General features: G+C 39.9%; 1 protein-coding gene across 1 annotated transcript in view; it reads left to right on the top strand.

Moving 5' to 3' along the window:
- The first annotated feature begins 4,353 nt into the window (after positions 1–4,353).
- kirrel3l (kirre like nephrin family adhesion molecule 3, like) overlaps positions 4,354–21,805 on the top strand; it is a 41,676-nt gene continuing 24,224 nt past the window's right edge. Inside the window, exon 1 of the mRNA XM_059534114.1 lies at positions 4,354–5,005. Within this exon, the coding sequence (XP_059390097.1) occupies positions 4,966–5,005 (40 nt within the window). The 5' untranslated portion in view covers positions 4,354–4,965. The remainder of the gene's footprint in view (positions 5,006–21,805) is intronic.

Genomic DNA, 21,805 nt, shown 5'->3' with positions numbered 1-21,805 from the left:
ATATAAAAATGCAATTAAGCAACACCCAAACACAAATACAAGAGCATAAGCCTCCAAAGCAGCATCATACACAAATGACTCCATATTACACAGGCACTTGATATTTTCTGTAACTTTAAAGATAACTAAAGAAACGTGTCCCCTTCTAAGAATACCATATCACACAATAAAAGGGCACGGCACATGGAACGAAGCAGTGTTTATCGCACTCCTGTTTCCGTAACACAGCCTTCTTCAGCAGCCTGTGGCCCAGCAAAAGGCCATACCCTTGACCCCTTCAGCAACCATATACCTCCTGAACTTCCCCTGAGGTACTCTCATTTCAGCCAACTCTGATTTCAATAATGGCCAGCCTGGTATTTTGATATTGAGATGAAGGACATGTTGTTGATTGTTCTTTTCATGATGGTATGTGTAATTATAGCTTGACAAAGCTGGCTTAACAGAAAGGTCTAGTTTAAAGCAGTACTAGTATGCATCTCAACCAAATGTAAGATATTCATAATAATAGGTGGAATGCATGACATGCCTGGCATAGGTAAAGGCATAACGAGTTATTGCTATGTAGCGGTACTCAGAGTTATGGTTGACACAGATCAAGGCTGTACTCAATAACATAATTATAGTAAGAGCTGCTGTAATGTCCCCATATGGTTAATGTAACAAGAGGGGAACTTTGACTGGAGTAGACTGTGCACCGCTCAGCACTGAATTCTGAACTGATGCATTATGTTTTTAATGATGAAATGTGAAATTATGTTTTGAGCAGATTCTTAAACACCTCTGATTGGCCATTGTGTTCAAGTGCTCAACAGATATTTCTGTGATTGGCTACAATGATCATTACTTCATGCTCTTCACACTTACACAGATACACACAGTAGTATTTGAAAGTCTATCAGTAGATCCTTAATATTTCTGCTTGTATCCTGATCTGACGAATTTGGTACCTTTGACAACCCTGCCATGCACAAACATGGAGAAAAAAATTAATAAATTCAAACTGGAATAAGAGTTTAAAGTCAACACAAAATGGTATTTCTAAGTAAAACAGGACATCCAGCGTCCTTTGTAAAACTTTACTACTGCAACATTTTTCAATTTGACTAAGTTTAGGTTGAAGTACTAAAATAACTAAAACTAAATCAACTAAAACGTAAAAATTAAAACATAATGAAAACTATAACCTGTTTAACAAAACTAATAACAATTACAAAAATGCATCTAAACAAAATTACTCAAACTTAGGCCTAACTAAAAATAAAATGAAAACAGAAAATATAAAAATAAAATGTATATAATAAATATAAATTGCATATAATGATATAAAATAACACCAATATATTACCTAACAGGTTGAAGGGCAGCAGTTGGTTATGTCACAAAAACTGGAACGTTATTTCAGAGACAGGACAAATTAATTACATTTTGATGAAAGAAAGAGACCATTTTTATGTCATGCTGACAATATAATTTTACATATCTTCACTTAATTTACACTGCAGAGTCATACTGGTTGATAAAACGAGACATTTGAAACTCAAGACTGACATTATTATATACCCGAGTCAATTAATAGCATATATCTTGTGACATTTGGATATACATTTATAAGGAATGCCGACCTTTAAGTGATACAATATTTACTTAAGGGATGTAGAGGAGACCGTTTTAAGAGAGACATAAAGACATTTTAACCTTTGTGCAACCGCACAATAACAGTTTGTCCACGTCAGCAAGAAAATGTTCTCTATGGAGGGAATGTCATTTAGTTTGTCTTCAAGACAAATACCAAGAAAGCAGTGTTTGTCGTCTGTCAGAGTGAGATTGGAATTGACTTTTTAGCACCATGTCAAATTAAACTGCAATCTCATGACAATATACTAGTTTCAGCTCAACTTTGCATCAGGCTTGCAAATTAGACAGGAGGGGAAAAGCTGCAATGGTAATTTCAGCCATGCGTCGTTGACGTTTTTTTTTTTCTAATTGACCCCGGGTCAAATGGGCTTGAGATAATATTTTTTAAAATATTCTCATTTCCTGGGGAGTCGCATTTCCATACAACACCTCATGCTTTATGACCTTCTTAACAATTACCATGCAAACGACATCTTAACTGTCTCTTTCTCCCCCAACACAGAACAGTTTAGTAAATATCCCTCTTATATGTACATGAATTATTTAAGTAGGCATAGGGTGGGTTGCAGCACCCTCAATGTAAGGTTACAAAATAATTTACTGTATGTTTCAGGTACGGGCCTGCTAAGCAAGTTGACTACATTCAACCAATGAAAGTAGCTGTTAATTCACACGTCTGGCTCACACCCTGTCAAGACTTGGTAAAGTTCACGCAGTAGTTGTTGATGTTTACTGTGCTCTCCCAGCAGGTGTGAGCCCCTGTTGTTTAGAGATCATCTATTGCCCATATACTCCATCTCGTTTCTTTCAACTCACAGGATTCCCATCATCATCTGTGCCTCCAGCAAGCTGTTTCTCTCATCAGCATGTGTTTGTGAGCGGCAGTGTCGCATTTGATCCCCTCACCTACAATAAATCTTAACGGGGGTGGAGACCAAAACCATCCGCATGGTTTTACAATTTTTCTCTCTTTGACCCTATTTCTAAAAGGTTCCAGTGTGTTTTTTTGTTTGTTTTTTCTTGAGAGAGAAATTACAAGGTGAAATCTTAAGAGTTACTTTTAAAACTGTGTTGGTTAATAATAATAATAAAGTTGGTTAATAATAATAATAATTACATTACTTACATTACTTGTAATGCGTTACCCCCAACACTGGACATCGGAGATGGCAACAAATGTAACAACATCTGATGCAGGAATGAATCGTTTGTGTCAATGAATCGGCTCAAACAAGAGTTCTGAACGATTCGCTGTGTCCGAATCACTCATTCACTATTTAGAGCCAACACAATTTCAAAAGCATGAATATGAACATTTACATTTAATAAAACATATGAACTCAATATATTAAAATAGCCCGTTAAATTAATGGGTTCACAACAGTGAAGGACACATGAAGCGAACGAATAGGAGTGAACGAATCCGACTCTAATAAAAACACAGTGCGCTTTAGAGCGCTCTGGAGTGATAAGCCCCTTTCACACTGCGATTCCGCAATTGTTTCCCGGGTCGCTAGATTTTGCACTTTCACACTCCCAGTGATTACCCGGGATATGTGCGTGCTCTCACACGGAACCTGTAAAGATCCCGTAACGACACGTGACATCAGGGCGTGACGTGTAATGTACGAGTCGAAAACGTTAGGCACGTTATACTTACACTGAAGCAAGCAAACGATCTCGGCGTCAGCGCGGAAAGTGAGGAACTAACTGATCTCTGCTTCATTACAGTTTGCACATATTTTACCGTTGCGAACGTTGATCTTCCAAAACAGCCGGTAAAAGAGTCGCGCGATAACATGCGTCATCACTTCGACAAGGCATTTGATCTGGCTTTTGTTCACACAGCGCTCGTCCCGGGTTGAACCCGGCAATGTTACTAGGTCCCCGACCCGGGTTCAATGCCGGAATCAATCCCGGAACGTGTTTGCTTTCGCACAGAAGGCGACCCGGCAATGTTCTAGCAATATGCCGGGTCCGACGTGCAGTTTGAAAGGGGCTTAGGTCCCCGACCCGGTTCAATGCCGGAATCAATCCCAGGACGTGTTTGCTTTCACACAGAAGGCGACCTGACAATGTTCCGGCAATTTCCCGGGTCCGACGTGCAGTGTGAAAGGGGCTATATAGACCTACTTTGTGTGTGTGTGTGTGTGTGTGTGTGTGTGCAGTATAAATGTTGATAGATGTGCTTTATATATTTAATACAGTCCTTATAAATATTTAATTAGGCTATTTAATGTCCTCAAAAGACTGAAATAGCACAAATACTTTGAGATATTTAAAATTAGACATTTATCGCTGCATTTCTTTTATTTATTTATTTTTTATTTTTATTTATTTTTTTAAACGATACAAAAAAAAAAGCTCCCGTGGAATCGACTTATGAGGAGCATGTGGTCCGTATCCGAACATTAAGTGATAAATAACATTAATTGATATGAGTGTATTTACATGACATGTACACTGAATCATTATTTAAAGAAACCCCATTAAGATCATCTGTTCTGCAGATTCTGTTTGCTCCGGGACACACCTGTTTACTTTCCCCAGCAGTTTATTCATTCACAGGCGCGCATAACCAAACACCCCCTGTTGTCTAAGGACCAAACACCCCCAACTGCTAGACACCCCTATAGTTTAAACCCTTAACCAATTGCAGGACCCGGGGGCGTAGGCCAACGGCTGTCCCTGTAGACTAAAAACTCATTCTCAAACTCTGTGTTCCACAGTGAAAGAAAGAAAGGGCGCTTGTTTTATTCCTCGAGCCAACATCCAGTCAATAGAACGAAAGTCAGTGAGGATCGTATCCTCGCCTTGCCGCTGCATTAGAAGAGAGCGAGGAGCGAACAGAGCAGTGCGGAGGGAACTGTGCGCAAGAGGAGGCGTTTATGTGCGCTATAGAGCTGTGGTGCTGAAACGCGCTCAGTTGCACCGGCGAGTGGAGCCCCGCTGAACAGCAGAAACGGAGTTTTCTATCACCCCTGTACGGAGGATCTACTTGTACTTGGATTGATGCAAAACATACGCATTAAAGCAACCTGATTTGAACAAAATTGTGTTGGGAAATATTACGTGAACGTTCGAAAGAAAGTTATAAACTTTAAAGAGACAGCAAACATTGATGCTTAGACTGTGTTCAGATGGCAGTAGAGACTTCCAGCTCTCAGAGCTGAGGTTAACATAATCTGCCGTTTAATTTATTATTTTTTTTTTTGTACCTAATTCAAGAGGTGGGCGAGGACCAGCTTGCACATTCTGTCCATCCGGAGCTTCCGTGCGCACACTTTCAGTCTGGACTGCAGGACAAGTGTTGAAGACTCCGGAAAGATGTTGACGTTTTACATCGCATTGTGCCTTTTAGGAACAGGTAAGACGTTTTGTTTGAGTTCGGTAGTCTAACTATTCTAATGACAAAATCGCATGTTTGTGTACTACTTAGCGCTGCGTCAACCTAATCATAACGCGATTAATCGTTCCGCACGCCCCGTTTTGAAGTTTATGCAGTGGTTTTAGGTGTGTCATAATTGTATTTTGTGACAAACAAGGTCCCTGTGAAATCTTCCCGCTATATTGGGCGAGTGGCACTGCGCCATATGCAAACAAGGCTAATTTGGAAATTAAGCTTGTCCGATATAGGCATGTAGGCTACTCCAGCGTAATGCAGCTGATGTTGATATGGTGCTCATCGTAGCCTACCATTATAGAGAAGTAAGCTACTGAGGTAGTGCCATGGTACAGTGATGATATCATATGGTACATAATATAATACAATGATACTGAAATGTATGTATTTGCATGTTACTGCAAGGTACTTTATAATTGGGCATGCCCGACAATTTGTTGCATATGCTATAACTTTAGTTACAAATAATTTTTGTGTTGATATAAAGGAAAACTCTGGCACATGGAAAACTTGAATGTAAATAGGCTTTATGTTGTGAATATGTGTTAAGGATGAAATATATGTGTTTTGGGAACTTTTGTTGTTGTTGTTGTTGCAATCGCGAGAGCATCATTCAGTACACTGGAACAAGTGGCTGCGTTTCATACTGTAAGCATACTGGACTGGAGGCTATACTGTACATGAGAGACTTGAGGTTGATATCCAGTGCCCCATTTAATGAGATCATCCAGCCAGCAGAATAATAAGAGAAAAGTTGAAGAAAGAATGATCAAGGTGTGACCATGATAATGGCTATCAGTAACACCCTTCTGAGCGTTTGGAAAGGAAGTGTGCTAAAAGCCACAGAGGTCTACTGCATAAGAAATGTGCTGATCACAGTCTCCAAAATAGAAGAAACACCTCTTAATAATTTCACAGTCAACGCCATCAGGAAGGCGCAATCTCCTCTCTCAAACAGAATAATTCAACAGCATTAAATAAATATAAATGGTGCCGGGCAGAGCTAGGTGCGACATTTCTCGATACAGTCTAAGGGGAACTGGCAATGCGCGCGATCTGAAAGATTATGCTCGTCGCAGTGTTGATTTATTAATTATTTTGTACTTTATGTAGTAGTGGCCGCGGGCATCTCTCCCTATCCTGATAGCCTATCTTGTGAGTATGAATGAGCTGGATATCGCTTGCTGCACTCATGCGCTCTTTGTTTTTGATAGAGACTAGCAGCGCTGCAGTGTAGGGTTGGGGACGGGGGAGTTGTTTCTACACTTTAAAATGACCGAAATCGAATGCTTTTTAAGACTTTAAATTTCATTAACGATTCTCAAACGTGCTTTTTCGCCGGCGCGGACAGAACATTGTACTGTAGGCTACTCTGACGGTATGAGTGCAGTCCGAATCCTAAATGAATGACTCTCATGAACAGGTTCTTTTAGCGACTCATAAACAAATTGAGACCAATGTAGACCGATTCCCGACAGAGCGAATTTTAGGGTGCTTTCACATCTCTACTTCGATTCATTTGGTCCGAACCAAGGGCAAACAATTATACATTGTAGCATTTTTCAGCTTTTTTGGTTCCTTTTCACACCACACTGATTGCTTTGGTCCATACCAGTTGAAACGAACCAAAACGCAGTCACATGACAACATCTACATCACTCATTGGCCATGACGTATTTCCTAAACTGCTTTTCGATTGGTCAGAATTTACGTTTGGGAAAATTCCAACATAAGAGGAAAAGCCACCAAACAACATTGAGACTACACGACTGCGCGGGCTGGTTTTGTCCCTGGCCATAATCTATTACATTGTTTGTATACACCACAATATGCAAAAAATACATTTCTATAATGAAATGCGGATGAGGCTTGAAAACAACGTTCTAATGCACTGCAAACGGCGAGCGGGAATCGCTCGTAACTTCAAGCGGAGGCGTGCATTAATTCTTCTTAACTCTGACATGCTCATGGTGATCAGACCAAATTTCTATGATGCTCTGCACCTCCTCACTACTCCAAGTTTGTCCACGAGCTGCCATGCTAAAGTGCAAACTGTCGACAAACACTTCCTCATCCCATAATGCACAACGCAGCTGACTACTGCAGCTGGTTTAGTCCAAAAATGATCAGTACTTTTTGCAGTTGGGTCTGTTCAAGGTCGGATCACATTCTCACCACAAACGAACCGCTCCAGAGTTCGTTTGAAAGTGTACCGAGACCACCTCTTCAAGCAGGTCTCGGTACGCTTGTTTGGTCCGCTTTTAGTCCGCACCCAAGTGTGATTGCTGCTTTCTCACCGGCCCAATCGAACCGCACCAAAGGGGGAAACGAACTCTGTTACGATTCAACCGAACTAAATGAGGCAGGTGTGAAAGCACCCTTATAAACAGGTCCATTTCAGTGAATCACAAACATACTGTGCGAACAGTATCTTTTTTGTGAATGACAAAAATTAAGCGTGATCATTTTTGTTTGATTTCAGAACAGATGACTCTTATGAGCCGGTTCTTTGTTGTGAATCAAAATCAGTGCTAGCAGATACTGAATCAATCTCTCTAACCAGTTATTGTCATTACTTGTCCAACTCAAAATGAACCAAGAACTGTTATTTGTTCAAACTTGTTCTGCAAATCATTGCAATTGTAAATCTGTAAAGATTTAAAGTTAGATGATGTCTGTCAGTTATTAAAAAAATGAATTTAATGACTGACAAGTCATTAAAATAGGACTTCATGTTTTCTTTTTATTTATTTTTTTAGGTCTATTATTTTTTTTGAGTTGTTAAATTACTTCTGTTAAAATTTGGAATGATGTCATTATTTGGCAGTGCAATAAGAATCACACTTCCCTTCAAATTTTTATTTCCTGAAAAGTATTTGTTAACTGTTGTTAAAAGTTCATCACTACTGCAGAGTGACACTGTGCAAAGTGAAATGCACTTAAACTTGTTATTGCACAACGCCATGCAATTTGAATAATTAGCAAACTGGTACAAGAAAACACACCTGTCTTTGCACTGACATATATCAATCTATTAGGTTTGTTTTCTACCACATTGCATTTAAAAGCTCAGTACTCATATACTCCTAAGTACTCCTAAGTAGTTGTCAGGCAACATATTCTAATTTGCACTGTTTATTTCACACCAAAGGCAGCACTATATTTTGCATATTCTGTGTGCTATGAGAGAGGTTGATACAGCATCCTCGAGTCTGGCCTATTTTTACAGTGTGTCTGTTGTTTCCACGCCTTTTAACAGATATTTTATTCATTGGGTGTATTATTAACACCGGCTTTGATTCAGCTCTAGATAAAGGCTTCAAAATCCCTTGGCGCCCTCAGATCCAAAAGTGTTTCTTCTCCCAATTAACAGCGTAACCGCAAGCGAGGCAAAGCGCTTTCGGTCGGTGCTCCAGTAAACGAATTAAAACAAATGTTTATTGGTGGTTAAGCTGTGCTTTCTGTCTGTCTCTTTGATAAATGAGGCTGCTGTATTGACACGGATGGAGGCGGTAATTAAATTTAAATGTTGAATCCAAATGCCTACCACCGTCACAAACTTAGAGGGAAATTATAGGCGGAAATGTTAATAAAATGCCTCCCTGGTTTGCAAATAGTTTTTACATTTGTAATAATCATAGCATAGAGTATGCGTCAGTTAAGCACAATAACAGAGACTTATCTGAAGATACATTATAAATTGTCCCCTTATAACAGCTATTTGTTTACTATTGGCTTTCATGTGGACTTTCAAACTCATTTAGGGGGAAAATATGACCCTGGCTGCACTCTAGATGTTTTTCTCATCATTGAGTGGGTGTGTAAGTAAGACAGAAGGAGGAGGGAGAGGGAAGAATAGGACGTAACAGAGCAATTCTTTGACAGACTGGTGGCAGCTGCTTTGGGAGGAGCAGACTCCCGGACGGCCTGAACCACTCATCTCACCTGACATCTATACAAGCAGCACGCCACACTCTGAAAAACCACCAGCAGCTCACCAGCTCCCTCTCTGAATAATGGCTCATAGATAGATAGACCAAAGAGAGAAATATAATCCTGGTTCACATAAACACACATGCTTTCTTACACATTCACCCAGACATATACACAACCAAATGTAGGTGCAAACACATATCCCCTTTATCTTTTATTCTCTCTCTTGTTTGTCTTCTCTGTCTGTCTGTCTTTCTCCCTCTCTGTCTCACTCACTCACTCACACACACACACACGATTTCAGAGTGTCTGACAAGATGAAGTCTCAGAACTAGTAGCAAAGAGCAATGTTTGAAGCAGGGAACATGACAGAGTCTTGAAGAGACCAGCCCCTAGTGCCAGATATTCATGTGCATGCCCTTACCAAAGCTCCGCTGCTTCTTTCTCGCAACCATGATTTGCTTTCTCGGATTGTCCCTCTGTCTCCCAGTGGAATTCTGTTGCACTGTGCCATCAGTATTCCAAGTTATCTCCGGCACTGTGCTTTTTTCGAAACCTTTGGCATGGGGTTGGCTAGTCCCATAAGGCAGCTTTCATAGGAAGCGTGTTAAGATCATAAGACTTTCGCCTACTCCTTCCTTCCTTTCTAGTCCTTTTGCTTGAAAAGAGAAAAGAAATACATAACTGACTATCGCTTTGTGCATTATAAATGTACCATTTTGTACATTAACACAGACTTTCATTCACATACTTTCCTACTCTTACACCTAGTATACATCTAGTACATGTATTTTTTGCTGTCTGTGATATCCCACAACCTTTATGGTGTTTAAAAAAAAGGCTATTCATAAATATCCATTTACTATCATTAGGTTCACTCAAATCAGTTTTAGATCTTTAGGCATCATAATAGTTGGTTGGAAGCCTGTCTGAAACCAGCTTCTTTATTTGGTGCCTTCAACTGCTGTCTAAGTAATTGACTGACTGGACAGCAAGGCTGCTGGCTTCAGTTTCACACACATGTAAACACTGCAACAAACAGCTTTGCGAATCTACATTCTTGATGTCTCCACTGGCTCCATTAGAGGAACAGATAGTTTGACCGCACACAAGGCCTCCCATTAGTGGTGGAGACTGCTGGGTGCTGAGATTGAGTGGGGTTGTATGCTGGTATTTTTGGCTTTGTGGCTCTCTGGGTTTGTTTTAGGAGCTTTCTGTATTATGCATGATATAAATATCTTAGGAGACCATATGGATACTGAAAATGACTGTTTTTATGTATGTGTGTATATTGTTAAGAGGTTTAATGCTTGTATGGAATGTAAAGGTGCGTAACATGAGATGATGTGTCCAGTGCAATGATCAGAAAAGAAGAACATGAAATATAAACATAATACAGAGAATTAGTGTCATTATTTCTCTTTCCCTCCTGCTCACTCTCTTCTGTGGAAACCTGTTTCTGATGCAGTTAAAAAAAAAAAAACAATAACTAAATGTAAGATGAAGTTTAAAATAATAAATAGTCACTTTGTGACATACAAAGTCACAATTATGAGAAATAAAGTGGCAGTTAGATATATAGTTGCAAATGCAAAATCCCATTGTGAGTCGATTTCTTTCCACTCTGAGGTAGAAATGGATTTCCATACTTTGCCTTATTTTTCCTTATTGAAAAGGAGTAGAAAAGTTGGAAGCGAGCAAGTTCAGTGATGAGTGTGTGCGTTTGAGTTAGAGAGAGTGTTTGACACACACGATTCACAATAGCGCCGATGCAGCAGAATCTGTCTGGTGCAGGAAGACTGCTGCATTATTTAGGAGATGCTCGTATGGCATAGATATGGATGAGTTTTGGCCTGCTTTGATTCACTTGCACTCTGCATACATGAGAGAGATGGACTGGCTGCAATCGGTTGAGTGCTCTGGGCTCTTTTACAGGGAGAGGTTGGCGCTTGGTGACAAATTCAACATAAAGGTCAGTTTTGTTTACAGCAGAGAGCAAATCGCGAGATTTTCTCCCCTGACAACTTTCTTGCGTACAAATTTTTATGTGTGTTGTTGGGCCTGATGCTGAGAGTGACATTCAGGCTTTTGAATAGGACTAAGGGGATCAGGATAATGCTATACCTTCTTTGTACAGTAAAAAAAGGAAACCCTTATATTGTAGGTGAAATAAAATCTGTAAGTTAACTTATATAATACCTCCTGTGGAGAAAAGGCCACAACTCCTTGTTTTCCATTTTTTCCCATGCTCTCATTTGCCCATCATAACGCTCAAACTGTGTTCCCGATGACACATACAGCTGTTAGGTTAGGGGGGTCTTGAAACAATGGCTCCCTCTGTTTTCTGCCCGAGACATGCTACACACAGCCGTATTGTCTAATTATCTTTCACATACATAAGACAGTGACCCTGGGGTCTCACCCACGTTTTTCCGCAGCTTTCCACCCCCCAAACAAATCTGCGCACACAGGCAAATATTGAGGAGAATTAGTGGAATACAGAAAGCAAATGAGAAGGTTTTGGAGGGAAAGGCTGTAATCAGCTTGCATGCAGAAGCACACATGTAAAGAACTTGGCATTGCATTCAGGGGGGCTTTTGTTATCAGCTGTCAGTGTCTCCAGCTTGTATGGCTAATGGCAGAGCCCAGAGGAGAGGTGGCCAGTTGTTCCTCACTCTGGGACAAGGCCATCTCCTCCATCTCCATTGTTTTTTCAGTCCTCTCTTCCTCTCGCCTCGTCTCCGTCCACCCACATCCTCACCTCATTTTCCTTGGGCGGAAAGACGAGAGAGTGGACAAAGAGGAATTGTGCTGACTTCTTCCTCTAGAGGAGAAAATGAAAAAGAGGGCAATGATGTCATAGGAGGTCTTCAGTTACATTAAAACGGACAGTTTTTTTTTTTTTTCAAGGCCGAGAGTGACTCCTAGAGCAGAATTTAATATTCTGTATCCACATCCCTTGGGATTCCTGTCAACAATGTTTTTTTAAGGGAGTTTGTTTATTCTAATGATGAGGTACAGTAGGCAATAGGGTCAGATAATCACGGATATTTGCATACAGTGGGGAAAAAAGAGGGTGTTTACTGCTGACGTTACTCCCAGATCACAAATTGGTGAAGCTCAGCAGCCTGAGTTAATTTGAAGAAAATCATTAAAACAATGCCTAAGGAAAGAGACACAATTTCAAACACTCATTTCCTATTTTTAGAAGCACTTTGCTTGCATTTTTTCTCCCAAAATGCGAAAAGTCTCACTCGTTACTGGGGGAAATGTATCACAATTTGGTACGAACAGGACCAAGGAAGTGTTTTGACACAGAATGAGCTGGGATTTGGTAGATCGCACAACGGCTTCTATTTTACTATCACCTCCAATCCTCCAAGACAAAATTTCATATCTCTTGCTGTGACACAGAAAGCAACATTAAATTGAAATTTATCTTCCATGTTGCTGCAGTATCTGGGCTCATATTATCCTCTTGGGCCAAGATCCTTAAGCTCGCTCTTAAAGATGGCCCTGATATGAGAGGATGTTCTCTGCGGTGGAAAAAATATCCAGTTCTGCTATGAAAACTGTTCATTAATTTTATCTGATTATTTATTGAATATTAGATTTTATGTTTATGTTTGGGGAAATTATGTACTGCAAATCATTGAGGCAGATTCAACTATATGTTCCTTTATATCTGTTGTAAAGTTTGTTGTAGTTATGGATTCATGCATTCATTCATTGATGAGTCATAGATGTTCAGATTGACTGACAGCTAAAAGTAATTGATTGTTTCCCTCGCACACACACAGTTGAAGGGTGTGCCATAGGGGCAGTTGAGATGAGTGTCTCGTGGTTAAAGCTGCATGGCCTTTATAGGGTGATTAGTCAAAGCCTGACTGCTTAATTAACGATTACTCCATCACAGAAGACATTGTGTGCCTAAGAGAGAAAGAAAAGCTCTCAGGAAAGACACAGTCTGATTGTAAAATTACATGTGATGCTTTAGGATCAAACTGTGTCCCTCATATTCAGTTTAAAGCATTTCATACAATCTAATACAATGTCAAAGTCAATTAAGATTTTGACACAATGTCACATTGTGCAGGCCTTTTTTGAGCTCATAAGTTCCGTAAAAAAGGTTCTGATACTTTCAGATTGGTGCAATATTATGCACCACAACAAATTAAAGAATTTTTGTTTGCTTATCTCTCCTTTTGTAGCGACAGACAGAATATTATGGAGTATTTTATACTGATATAGTCTAGTAATTAAAGTGAAATTGTTTTTGACACCCATGCACAAGTAGGATACTGATTTCAGTGCTGCTAATGGCGCTTTTCCACTACACAGTACCAGCTCGCCTCGGCTCGCCTCGACTCAGCTCTGTTTGGTTTTCCACTGTGTAAAAGTTGTACCTGTACCGGCTTCCATGTACTTTTTTTCGTACCGCCTCCGGCGAGGTTCCAAGCGAGCTGAGGCGATACTATAATGTGACGTGAAAACACAGCAGACTGCTGATTGGTCAGAGAGAATCGTCACTATTCACTGCGTCATCATTACACGCGCCAGCAATAGTATCCAGATAGTATCCAGAATAACCCCGCCATTTTTAAAACAACGTTTGTCTTCTTGCTGTGAGAAACAGCCACATCCCGAGGATCAAAAACAACATGCACTCGATTTCCTCCATTGTCCTGTGTGTGTGAATAGCGGGTGTGTGTCGCGTAGAAGATTACGTCACGGCAGTTTCCTGCAGCGTTGCTATGACAACCAGGTACTATTGTGGAGGTACTATCTGCAATGGAAAACGGAGCGAAAAGCGAGCCGAGTCGAGTCGAGTCGAGTCGAGCTGGTACTGGTAATGGAAAAGCGCCATAACTGTCTAGATTCTGTATCAGCATAGGATCTTATACCTGCTTCCATTATGAGATACCATCATGCTAAACAACAGATCTCAGCCAAGCACAGCCCTAGTTGAGCATTTGGCATAAAGACTGTCATGCAGACATGAAGACCCTCATTATCAGCTATTTGTGAGCTCATTCTCTCACTGTCTGTCTGTCTCTCTCGTTCTCATTCTCTGTCACACATACACTCACATCCCTAATCCAAATAGTTCTTCTTCTCTGGAAACCCCAGTGGAATGTGTGCACAAATATTGTGATTGTGAGCTCAACCGTTAACCATAATACTCTGAACCGGAGAGAAGACCTCACTCAACCTCCCCCACCACATCAGGGTTAAAGGCATCTCTGTTTAGTGCTCAGACAGCTGGGCAAGAAATTTAGAAAAGCATATATTTCTTCCCTTCACTCTCCTCACGTCTTTCTTTTCCTTGATTGCTGGGATATTACTGCATGGCTTTGAACGCCACAGTGGGAGGTTGAGCCAGAAGCAGGCCAATTTGCTATCAAGTAAGGGGTGTCAGTCAAGACGCATCAAACAAGCTTTCAATCATCACTCATATGTCCGAACATGGTAATTTTATCGAGCGATCCAAAGTTATCTTAAACAAGCCAATGCCTTTTTAAAATAGAAGGGGCCATCAAATGATTTGGAAGGTAGAAAGGATGGTGGTAAAGAAAGCAAGAGAAACATTTAGCCAAGATGCGGAAGGCTTAGGAGTCCATTCAGCTTGACAAAGTGGTGTACCAAGGCAGAAGGAAAGAGAGGAAATCAAACAGATTCATTTCCAGCATCTTAGCTTTAAAGGTAATGGATACTTTTGTACTGGTGTGAAGGAACCCCTTCATCTGTTCTCCCAGTTTAAAAGTAGGAAACAGAGTAACAAAGACATACCAGATGAAAAGTGATTGTCTGACACAGGAGACTGGATAGGGCATTTGGAGACACCTGGGGGCAATGATGAAGCTGTAACAAAGCAGACAAGCTTTGAATGCACAGGTTGGCCGGAGCTGGGTGGATGAAAAGGGCTAGTGTTGATGGGTTGAATTTGATACACAGCCTCTTTCAGACGATGAGGTAATGTCAGGCAGTGCCCCTGGACCTTCCTGTTTGATGCATTCTAGCCGCTTTACTGGTGTGGGAGGGCTGTAATGGATTACAGCGCCGAACCCTGCACAGAGATTGACAGAGAAACCTCTAATGGTCTGTGACTATTGTCTGGGTGAGGCATCCAAAGCCTGCAGTTCTCTGTGGAGTTTAGGAGGAGTTCACACACACACACACACATACTGGGACAGGTACACAATACACACTGAAAAGAGCTTCCTCAGCGTTGTTGCGCAGGATATTGGCTGTTTACTTTTGAAATTCTCTCCCTGGTTCTGGCTTGCTGTAAACAGTGGTGTGGTGTGCTTGTCAGTCACAGATAAGGACAGAGATAAATAGAAGAGGGAGGGAGTGAGATCGAAGACAAAGAGAACAAGGAACAAAGAGGGACAAAGGGAAAGAAAAGTTGCTTGCTAAACATAATGTCTCTTGGAGTGAATAATGAGTCTGTATGGACATATGAATTCTAAAAAAGTGATCCAATGCTTACATTAGCTGAGCTTTTTAGAACTTTACCAAGCTGCCTCACAAAGTGACACTTTCTATGCGGTTGCATGCATAAATATGCCTATTATGCAGAATAGAATGGAATTGGCTCTACAATCCCACAATACTTCACTCTACTCGGCTGAAAAGATCTGCTTAGGCTAGCGTGAGTTTCTGTGATGATGATATATATATAGCTATGGTGTTCACCAGCAACATGGTTCTGATAGACCAACATAATTTAAAATATATCATGCTAAGCAGCTTTTTGAGGTATCCATTATTTAGTGTGATCTAGAACATTATTTGTACCCTGTGTTATCCTTTCTTTTTCAGAGAAGAAAACATTTCTTTGCCATCCTTATTTTGTTTTACTTGTATGAATGAAAAAGCATTATAGGACAAATACATAAATAAGAAAAGCCATCAAGCAGGATAGGAAGTGTGGGCTGGTTCATGTGTGGAGTATAGAATGAGAAAAAATGAATGAAAGTTTGACGCTAATGCAAGCTGCTTGGTACTTTACCTCAAGCCACTTGTTTTAGCTTTCTTCTTGATTGTGTATGTTACCGGGGTGTGACAAAAACAGCCTCACCAGTTTCCTGAGAAAAAGATGCATTTAAATTGGCGAACACAGTGGGTCTTCCAGTTCTGGCTTTGTACACAGCAGGCTGCTTGGTTTCAAGCATTCCCAAACAGGGCCACCCCAGAGCAGGTTAGAGAATGAGGAGCGTGTTCCTGCTTGGAACTGCACTTCTCTAGGTTCTTCTCACTTACAGCAGCAGGCCAAGCAAGATTATTTCCTGCCTGAAGATACAGGTTCAGCTTTCTCTATGAGCTGCGTCCCACTGTAAGGAGATTTAGTGATGATTTATGAATCCCCCTAGAAAACAGGGCACAAGTGTGAAAGGTTGTCATATGATCCTGACATCTCGCTTCCAAAATCAATGTTTTATTGAGTTTTGGTGGAGCTGCAGTTTTGAAAAAGCTTGTTTAGATATGAAGGGATTGTGCAGGCAGAGGACTTTTTTGAGGAGTATATTTTTCAGAGTTTCTTTTGAGTTTTTATTCTACTATAATGGCCAAATAAATAGTGTTTATTGTTTATTAAAGTATGAAAACAGCAAAATGATGAAGACATCACAGGTCAATAAGTAGTTCAATTTAGAAGCTACATTAATCAGAATATCTTTTTTCTCTTTCAAGTAATATGGTTCATTAGCCATTAACTGTCAGATTTTTATGGCTGTATCAATTTTGTTGACAGACACCTTTTTGTCTTAAAAGTGTTTGCTTTTCTCTAATGAAAGTTTATTTTTTTATGAATCTGTAGAAGTACATGCTGTACTGTTGATTAGGTCTATATACGATTTCACCATGCAGATCATCAATAAGAACGTCTCTATTTGCTCTGAGGTAAATTAATGTTGCTAATTTACAGTCTTTCTTTTAACACAGTTTTACATATTGATTCAGGTCTCTGTAGTACAATACTTACTTAATAGTTCACAGTACAGCAGTAAATGTGTGCTGTTCACTTACACTGATGTTATCAGTTGTAATCATGATCAAATGAGGGGTTTCTTTTAAGCAGACTGAGAAGTATTTATCTAAATTCCGATGGTCCGGGGTTTTTGTAATTTAATCTCTTTGAAGAAAAATGTCAGAAAGAAAGATATTTTGCAATGTTATAATTCCTAAATTCTTTCAAATAAGTAATTTTTTTTTACCACTTTATGAACCCATCTTACTGCCAATCCACAAATCCACAGAATTTTCCTGTTTATTTTTATGGTATGCTCTATAACGTTTATGCAAGTTTAATGAAGGGTCAGCGTGATTGTGAAATTTTAACTATTCATTTTATAAATAAAAAAAGGTTAGAACAAGTCTTGACACTATTCTGATGAATGTGGACATGTGTAAGCAAAGAAAACTGGTGCAGGGGTGTGTCTGATGTCCTCTTTTTTTTCTCAGCTTGTTGAGAGGAGGTGATGGATAGGCTTCTAATGGACCCTCTCAATCATAAGCTACTTAAGCAGGCTGATCAGTAACAGAGAGCAGAAAGACCAACCCAAACCCCCTTTCAACAGAGCCACAGGGAGGTTCAGTGATCATCCGTGCTAGTGATTAGTCCTGTAACAGTCCTCATGCTGCAAGCTTTCACTCATTTACCAGGCATCTGAGAAATCTATGGTCCAAACTCACCGTGAAGGAGTCTTGAATTGTCAGGCAGAACCTTAAAAGGCTCTGTTAAAGCTGAGTCTTTTGTCCCAGGACGCGGTAGCTTAGTGCAAAACCTCTTTTGTTTTGCTAATGTTATTAATGGGCTCACTTAGATTTAAAAGTAAAGCAGATTCAACTCAGTAGGGAAAAAATAAGTTTTTTTTTTTTATAAAGATGTTTTTAAAGTTTAAAGGTTTACAAGGTATTTGTACTTTGGGCATGTAAGTGTGAAAGTGTGAAGTGTACTTATTTGTCGGTGGAAGCTTCCTGTGAGTCCGAATCTGTGGCTATCAGATTTTTATAAAACACCAGTTTAAAGTGGGACGAACTCATTAGCAATGTTCCTTACACTCTTAAAAATAAAGGTGCTTCACGATGCCATAGAAGAACCTTTTTGTCTAAATGGTTCCATAAAGAACCTTTACCATCTGAAGAACCTTTCTGTTTCACCAAAGGTTCTTTGTGGCGAAAGAAGTTCTTCAGATTATAAGAAAAGAAAGAGATGGTTCTTTGAAGAACCTTTGACTGAATGGTTATTTGTGAAACCAAAGATGGTTCTTTTATGGCATTGCTTGAAGAACCTTTTGAAATACCTTTATTTTTAAGAGTGTAGAGCCAAGAAAATAATTAACAAATATTAGTAGAAGGTGGGGCCTCTCCTCTCAGAAAAACCTCTCCAGCTCTTCATTTTGTCTCTCTCTCTCTCAGGGTATCCTTTTAACAAGTGCCAGCTTCATTGAATAACCATAACACAAGTCATTGTGTGTATTTTCACACCAATTAACAGCTTTCTTTTGGTGCTTGCTGATATGATGATGGCCTGTCTATGGCCAGGTGCATGGAGTTTGTGTGTATTTGGATTTTTTTTTAGCAGCACTGAGAGAAAGCTCAACCTTTATCTATGTTCATTAGCAGTATAATTAGTAGTTGTAGAACCTTGTTGGTCTGTTAGAGAGGAAGCCAAAAGGTAAAATGAATGTATAAGAATCTCTCAGCTTTTGTACAGAGTTCTCTCAGTCTTCACAAATCTACCATTGGCTGACTTGCTCTCTGACAAATTAACAGCCTACTTTGTGCCATTCACAATCTGCCCCTTAAGAGGTAAAAACTCCTCCATTGGCTGGGAGTTGAGTGGTCATTAATATCAGGCTGGTCCTTATTGGCACAAATGGCAATGCTGGAGAAAAATGATTCTGTCCAGCCCTCTTCCATTCTTCCCTTTCTCCCTCACACTATCTTTCTTTTGGCTCTCAAAGCCAAACTAGCATCCCCTCCTCTCTTGCACTCTCAGTCTAAGATAATTCAATCTGTCCAATATCGAATAATCGCCTCCATTTTTTCGGCCCATTTTAACCTTATCACTGGCACTGCCTCCTCAGGGGACTGACTCTTGTTTCACCTAGTTAAGAGAGAGAGAGAGAAAGGGTGCCCAAGAGCGATAACCTGGGATCATGTTGAAACGAGGTGGGTGACGAATAGTTCTCTAAGGAGCGAGGAGTAAAGACTGTTTGTTGTTCTCACAATGAGAACAAGTGGGCAAACTGGCTAAGAAGTTTTTTTTTATTTTTGTCTGAAAAAGAAAAGGTGAATAGTAAGGGTCACGGGAAAAGAAAAAGGGTAAAATGTGAAGCATGAGAAATGTGCTGTACATGATTGTGAACAATGCAGCCCCTCTGCATTGGCCATTGTTCCAAACCTTTGTTTACCTTCTCTAGGAGCATCGCTAGCAGCTTAATCTTGCAAGAAAGTGGGGTCGACAGGTCAAGACCGGACTCTAGTCCCCACCCTGAACGAGAGAGGGTGGGGGAACTTTTTCTCCCTCATCTTTCTGTTCTTTGTGTCGTGTCTCTCTCTTTCCTTTTCTTTTCCTCATTTCCCCTGGAACCTAATCCGTAAGGTTGATTGTTCTAAGCTGATATCAAACTTGCCCCTGGGAGGAGATGGGCTTTTGGAGTTGGTTTTAATTAAGATTTAAAGGAAGCCTTCCTCAAAAAGGAAGATTGAGTGGTTTCTCCTGATGGAGGGATGAGAGTGGACATGAGGACGTGGAACAGATTGCCCAGCAAAATAAAAATAAAAAAACAGTGAGAAATTATTCATCAGGAAAGAGAGAGAAAGATATTTCATGAAAATACAATGTTATGTCCGTTGAATTATAATAGGTTAAGTGGAGGTAATGTGCATTAATTCACAATTGCAGATCAGATTTTTTCCTCTTATTTCCTTGTCTTTGTTTGTGATTCTTCCTTTCCTTTCTCCATTTATTCACTCCTTGAGAACTGCTGGGGTGAAAAAAACTAAATGATACAGTCCATTTTGCCTCTCCAAAAATCTGAATCTATAGAGATTGATTTGGACTTCCTAAAATCCAAGCCCATATCCTGTACAGACGTCATTGGAACACTGCCGAGCTGCAGGCAAGCAATATCCAGATTATCTAGATGCTGTAATGATCGATAGCGGCACCTTATGTACCCTTTTTCGACTGAAATGGTGCTGAGGCTGGAGCCAGGACTCAGGGAATCTGTGAAACTCTCTTTAAGATTTTCAGAAATGAATTGAGAATGGATTTAACATTTAACATAGTGAAATTATTATTTTATATTTTAGAATTTGGATGTAACAATTAGACATAATTTAACTTAATTATTAAAAATCATATTAATCAAAGAATACATGATATTTGTAAATAACAAAATAATATCAATTGATAATGTCTATCCACAAAATAAAGTGATTAGAGTACCTGTATAGCCAAATAGTTTTAAATATGTGGTGTTTGGTTTGAGTTTTTTTCTTTTCTTTTTTTTTCTCCTGTGGTGGAGACTAGCAGAATTGGTCCAGGTTGTGCTCCAGTATCACTGTGTCGGTTAAACAGGAGTAATGAATTAAGAGCACATACCTCACTTGTTTACCAGCATCTGAAGTAGCCCAAAAACTGAGCCGTACCTGCTAATAAAGATTTGTTTATATAATCATTAAAACGGTCATGGCGTCTGGTGCTTTAATCATGATTTAGATCTGTTGGTGTCCTGGTCGTGACCGTACAGGGAATTAAGATTCCTACAGAGTGGAAAGTCTGTATGTGTGTGTGTGGCTTTGTTAATCTCTTTTCGCCTTTCTCTGCTAATGCCTATCTTTCGTTCTCTCACACACACTCTTTCTTCTCTTTCTCTCCCTCTGTCTCTCTGGATAATGGGTTTGTACACAGGTGGCCATGTCCCTTCGATGGACACCCCCACACATCCTTGTTAGACACTTAATTAAAAGCCTTATCACAGGAAAACACGCCAAGACATTCCAATATGGGCCTGGGCATCAGAGATACTGCTACAACCAGACAGTGTCCATCTATTACTGCTGTCTGCTTAAATGTCCAGCCAAACAGAGTGTGTGTGTGTTAAAGCATAAAATAATAAGGAGTTTACATGCAAAATAAGAAATTCTGTAAGCTGATTTATGATAGATAGAGAGTGAACGTCTAAGTGAGAGAAACTGTAAGGCCTAGTTTATCTGGTATTAACATCTATATCTGGAGATTCATTTGAAACAGGTAATTGCTAAATACAGGTGTAAATAGGATCCAGAAATATTTTGAGGTTTGGCTTTGAAAGATCATAACTGACTGATGATCTTTTCACATCTATTTTTGTTTATTTCTTTCTTTGAATTTTAGATACACGTTATTACCAGGTGTAAACAGCAATGTGTCGCAGCTGACCACTTGTGATCCGATTGCCTATAGACCTCAAGGCTAGGAAGAAGTAGGCTTTTTAACCTACCTTCGACCATGCTGATGAAACATAAGTGGGTCTGTTATTATCAGGAGAATATGTAAAAAAATCCACATCTGTCTTTCCATGCATTCCTCCCCTCCCACCGCTATCAGCACTCCTCCCATGGTCAGTTAACTTTTAGAGCTGATGACAGGCGGGGGAAAAATCCTTAACAAAGGGAAGACACACAACGAAGTGTTTATGTTAATTACACCAATAGCTGAGTTAGGCACACTAGGTGTTAAAGAAGAGTGGGGAGGTCAAGTGTCCCTCCCACTACATTCTTCAGTAGTGCTAGGCAGGGACCAGCACACAGGGACCATATGTCCCAAACTCTAGT

The sequence above is a fragment of the Carassius carassius genome, chromosome 41, assembly GCF_963082965.1.
Source record: "Carassius carassius chromosome 41, fCarCar2.1, whole genome shotgun sequence".
Classification (NCBI taxonomy): Eukaryota; Metazoa; Chordata; class Actinopteri; order Cypriniformes; family Cyprinidae; genus Carassius; species Carassius carassius.
The sequence above is the reverse complement of the archived record's forward strand: the minus strand, read 5'-3'. Positions and strand labels throughout refer to the sequence as shown.